The sequence below is a fragment of the Strix aluco genome, chromosome 5 (genome assembly GCF_031877795.1).
Source record: "Strix aluco isolate bStrAlu1 chromosome 5, bStrAlu1.hap1, whole genome shotgun sequence".
NCBI classification, from domain to species: Eukaryota; Metazoa; Chordata; class Aves; order Strigiformes; family Strigidae; genus Strix; species Strix aluco.
The window spans coordinates 19,229,573-19,232,577 of record NC_133935.1 but is presented as its reverse complement, the minus strand read 5'-3'; the positions used below and the strand labels follow the sequence as shown (position 1 = coordinate 19,232,577).

Here is a 3,005-nt window from a genome sequence, read left to right as displayed (position 1 = left end):
GCAGCAGTCACGTTCTCTGGCACACGTTTTTTGGGAAGGACCTGGTGGCACAGGGCTGCGGAGAGCAGGGGGGCGCTGAACTCCCCAAAGAGGCTGGGGTGCCACACTGGGTTTTTTCCTGCTCGCCGTTGGCAGGCAGTGCGGGGGGCCGGGCGCTGCTGCCTGCCACGGGGCCTGCACACCCCCGTCCCCCAAGCAGAGCATTCAGCGGGGGTCTGTCGGCGGTGTCCGATCCCAGCTTCTGCCTCCCCTCCCGCTTGGAAACCCCCACGTGGTGTCCCCCCGCCGAGAGGCCACCGTGCCCAGCACCTGGAACCGACTGTGACTCTGTGACATCAGCCTCGTTGCCAAGGGCACCGTGGGCAACGTGAGCCCTGCGGCCACTCTGTCAGCTGCTGCGCTGGTGGCAGCAAGCCCTCGCTTCTTGCAGTTGGCACATGCCACTGGCAACGATGCGTCTACTCCTCCTCCTCATCCTGCTGGCCCTGCGCTGGCCTGCGCACGGCGCGTGGGAGAGCTGTGGGTAAGTGGGCCGAGGCTCTGGGAGGGAGCCTGGGCAACCTGATGGGGTTCCCTGGAGGGTGCCTGCTTGTCCCCCGTGGCCACACCACGGCTTCCCCAGCCTCACGCGCGAGCCTCGGTTCCTTGCAGCACAACTGGCTGCGGGGCTAAAGCAGAAACGGGGGCGGACGCCCGCCCGCCCCACGGGGTCCCCTGGCCTCGCTGTCCATTCAGCGCCTCGTGGGGAGGGCAGATGGCTGACCTTCAGCCGGAACAGCAGCGAGCCATCGAGCAGGACGGTGATGAGTTTCTGGTTACAGGACCTGCGGGCTCCGGCCCATGGATGCTTACTACGGCGCTTACTACGGCACGTCACGCGTTGTGGGTGGCACAGGTGCCCAGCCAGGGGCCTGGCCCTGGATCGTCAGCATCCAGGATCCCTGGGAAGCAGGCACGGGGCATGTGTGCGGAGGGTCCCTCGTCAGCCCACAGTGGGTCCTCACAGCAGCCCACTGCTTCCTCGAGGCCAGGTAAGGAGGGTCAGGCACGGGGATATCCCCCCAGCACTCGCAGGTGCCCCATCCGCAGCACCACGTGCTACTCCCGTCCCCTTTCTTTGTGGTACGCCAAGTGCCTGGGCACTGCAGAGCCTGGCTGAGAGACTGCTTGGGAGAGGGCTGGGCTCTTGCCACGGCTTCCTAGCAGCCTCCAGCTCGACACGCCTTGAGCCCAAGGCGTGCTAGGGCAGTCGCACCCTCCGTAGCACTGCTTTCCTCTCCCCCGTGTGAAGCAGACGGCAGGGAACTGCTGGACTGCTGCAGCACGTGGCTCGGCTCCCTCTGAGCCCTCTCCCCATCTGCCTTCCAGGCACATCGCCATGTGGCGCGTGGTGGTTGGGGCCAACCACTTGACTCAGCCGGGCCCGGAGACCCAAGTACGCAGTATTAAGCGGCTGCTGGTTCACCCACGCTACAGCAACATCACCAAGAGGAACGACATTGCGCTGCTGCAGTTGGACCAGCCTGTGCAGTGCGGCTACTATGTACAGCTTGCCTGCGTGCCCGACGCCTCGCTGAGAGTGTCAGAGCTGACAAACTGCTACATCAGTGGCTGGGGGGCCACGACGGCGAGATGTGAGTTCACAAAGAGCGCTCGCGTCCCGAGCGTGAGCTCGGCACACGGGGGAGGCGGGCTGGGCTTCCTGACAGCAGAGGCGAGAGCCACAGTCTGGCTGTGGGGACGTATGCCCACGGAGACATGGGCCTGGCCCAGGGCCCAAGGCGAGACAGAAGGGCAACACCAGTACAATGTCTCTCACGATGCAAAGCCAAGCCCCAGCAAAGGGGTTCACCCACACAGGGCAGGAGACCTGGCAACGAGCTGCCGCGTGTTAATTCCTTTCTGTCCTTGCAGCCGCAGGAACAACGGATGTCCTGCAGGAGGCCAAGGTCCACCTCATCGACCCCAACCTCTGCAACAGCAGCCGGTGGTACCGAGGGGCCGTCCACCCCTACAACCTGTGCGCTGGCTATCCGCAGGGCGGCATCGACACCTGCCAGGTAGGAGCCTGCGACAAGGCAGCGCCCAGCGGCACACGCAGCCCCGGCACAGCCGCCCAAACGCACCCCGGCGTGGGCTTTGCCCACCAAGTCGCCCTCCCACCCCTGGGTCCCCACCGCTGCTGGGGCTCCCCTTCCCCAGCTGCATGTCCTTGCCCAGGGCCCCACTTGTCCCAGAGGCCCACGACTCTGCCCAGAAAGCCCATCCAGCGCTCCTGGCAGCTGCGAGCTCCAGCTCCCAGTCCTGGAACAACCCTCTTCCACACAGCCAGCATCGCTGTGCAGAGATGAGCGCCAGTCCTACCCCACGGGCCCACGACCCTCTCCCAGACAAGGTCCTGGAGGCCCCAGCACCCGAACAGAGCCTCTCCGTGCAGCGCATACAGCTCTGGCAGGTGCTGGCAGAGAGAAGGAGCCGGCCCTACTGCTGCCAGCGGCCACCCGACACCACCTTGACCCTCATTCCTCTGCTGCAGGGTGACAGCGGTGGTCCTCTCGTCTGCAAAGACAAGACTGCTGACTACTTCTGGCTTGTTGGGGTGACCAGCTGGGGGAGAGGCTGTGCCAGAGCCAAACGGCCCGGAATCTACACCTCCACTCAGCACTTCTACGACTGGATCCTGGTACAGATGGGACTCTACTCAACAGCAAGGGCTGCTCCAACATCACGGCCATGGAGTCCTTTTATCACCACCTCAACCCCCTTGCAGAGGCCCAGCCCAACACCAGCACAGTCGGGCTGGTTTAGCTCCTGCCCCTTTCCACTCCAGAAGCTGCTGCAATTCTTTAGCCGGCTGCAGGAGCTCCTGCAGATCCTAAAGGGGAAGAAGGCTTGAGCAGCAGGAGGAATGGGATCCAGCGCAGGCTGCAGTGTACCACGGCCATCTCCTGCTGGGGCACTCACTGCCTGCGCACCCAAAGGCAGCCTCAGTGTCAAAGGCCTGC

General features: G+C 64.7%; 1 protein-coding gene across 1 annotated transcript; it reads left to right on the top strand.

The window, feature by feature from the left end:
- Window positions 1-803: 803 nt before the first annotated feature.
- LOC141923735 (acrosin-like) lies at window positions 804-3,005 on the top strand. Its single transcript, XM_074825360.1, has 4 exons — window positions 804-1,031; window positions 1,369-1,634; window positions 1,915-2,060; window positions 2,537-3,005. Exons 1-4 carry the CDS (start codon window positions 841-843, stop codon window positions 2,894-2,896), a joined length of 963 nt encoding a protein of 320 aa, XP_074681461.1. The 5' UTR covers window positions 804-840; the 3' UTR covers window positions 2,897-3,005.